Raw genomic sequence first — 1,624 nt, 5'->3', positions numbered from 1 at the left:
CGGGGACCCGCTGGGGCTCCCACGGTCAGGGGCTCCCCCAGGGCTCCCCCAGCCCTCCCGGCACTGCCCGCCCTCCCACCGGGCTCTGCACGTGGCCTCCCCCCAGCCTCCACGGGCCCTGCTCCCCCCAGCCCTCCGCGCTGCCCCGGACCTCCCTGCATGTACCTGGACATGGAGGTTGGGCTGGGAGTTGAGGAAGTCAAAGATGCGCTGGTAGTTGAGGAACTGGGCATCCCACTCCTGTGGCTTGTCGTAGCGGAAATCGTCGCCCAGGGGCACCAGCAGCACCTTGCTGCGGTACAGCTTGGACTTCTTGCGGTACTGGTCCAGCAGCAGCTGGGCTCTGCCATGGGGGGCCAGGGCATGAGGCTGGCTCCCAGACAGGCCCGTGGGGCTCAGAGCCGCTTGCCCCTGCCCCTGCAGCACTCACCGCTCTGCCACGTTGGCATCGGTGATGGCTCGGGGAGGCACCTTCCACGGGCAGTTGATCCGGCCACCCGGCAGGCGCTTGAAGTCAAACTGGCAGCAGATCTTGGGGTCTGGCCCGCAGGTGTGCGGCACGTCATAGCTGTAGAAGGGCATCATGTGGCAGAAGATGTCGGTGCTGGCATCTGGGTCTGTGGGATCAAGGACAGCTGAGCACCAGCAATGGCTCTCCCTCGCCTATCCCCAAGCAGGGGTGCCCACGGGCATGTCAGCGTGGAGACGGCTGCTGGGGCAGAGCAGACCCAGCACACAGGCTCACCCACTGGGGGCCCAGATTGCCCAGCAGCCTCCCCCAGAGCGCGGGGCACAGAGGGGAGTCACCCTGGGGCTGTCCCACAGGGCAAAACCGCTGCAGGGCTGAGCCATCGCCTCCCAGCGCTCGGCTCGCCGTCCGCACAGGGAAGTGGTCGCTCACTGCTCCCTGCTGCCACCCACCCTGGCAGGGCCCCCTCTGCGGTCACCTCCCCAGCAGCGTCTCACCCCACGTCTGTCTCCACATGAACTCCAGGTTCTGGGTGGCAGCAAAGTGCTTCTTGATGGCGTAGTGCACGCGCTGGATGAGCATGCCCGTCAGGTTGGAGCGCTTCAGCAGGTAGGGCATGGTGGAGCTGTGCCCAAAGGGGTCAACGGCCCAGCCCGACCGGGGCGTCACGCCTGGGGGCGCAGAGACCCGTCAGCCCTGCGCTGCGCCCCGCAACACCTCTGAGAGCAGGCTCCTGCCAGCAACGGGGGTGCCCGCTGGCACATCAAGCGGGCCCCCAGCCAGCACCCTGCCCCTCCCACCAGCATCCCACTCAGTTCTCACCGATGTTCTTCTCCAGCCACTGGTGCCCCTCGATCAGCTGGTCGATCATGGCAAAGTAGTGGGAATTGGCCTCGTCGGGCATCACCCAGCCACCCGTCACCATCTCCAGCTGCCCATTGCCAACCAGCCTGCAAGGGGGACACACAAGATGTGATCAGCTCTGGGCAGAGCCCTGTGGCGAGCTGCGTGTCCATGGCAGAGCCTCACCCCCTCTTGGAGTCATCTGGGTCCCACCCACAGCCTCCGCAACGACTGGCTGCTGTGCAGTGCCCATGCTGTCCCCCCGTGCAGCCCCCCCCTCCACAGCCCCACGCCGGCTGGGCCCCAGCCAGA

The 1,624-nt window shown here is 67.1% G+C and overlaps 1 protein-coding gene across 1 annotated transcript in view; it reads right to left on the bottom strand.

Annotated features, from left to right (window-relative positions):
* Nucleotides 1-1,624, bottom strand: part of MAN2A2 (mannosidase alpha class 2A member 2) — an 18,866-nt gene that overhangs the window by 10,703 nt on the left and 6,539 nt on the right. The window contains 4 exon segments of the mRNA XM_035902279.1: nt 152-343; nt 431-617; nt 967-1,140; nt 1,292-1,423. Of these exon segments, the coding sequence (XP_035758172.1) occupies nt 152-343; nt 431-617; nt 967-1,140; nt 1,292-1,423 (685 nt within the window).

The sequence above is a fragment of the Egretta garzetta genome, unplaced genomic scaffold (genome assembly GCF_000687185.1).
Source record: "Egretta garzetta isolate BGI_Z169 unplaced genomic scaffold, ASM68718v1 scaffold689, whole genome shotgun sequence".
In the NCBI taxonomy this organism is placed as follows: Eukaryota; Metazoa; Chordata; class Aves; order Pelecaniformes; family Ardeidae; genus Egretta; species Egretta garzetta.
This window is presented reverse-complemented; position numbering and strand designations above follow the sequence as displayed.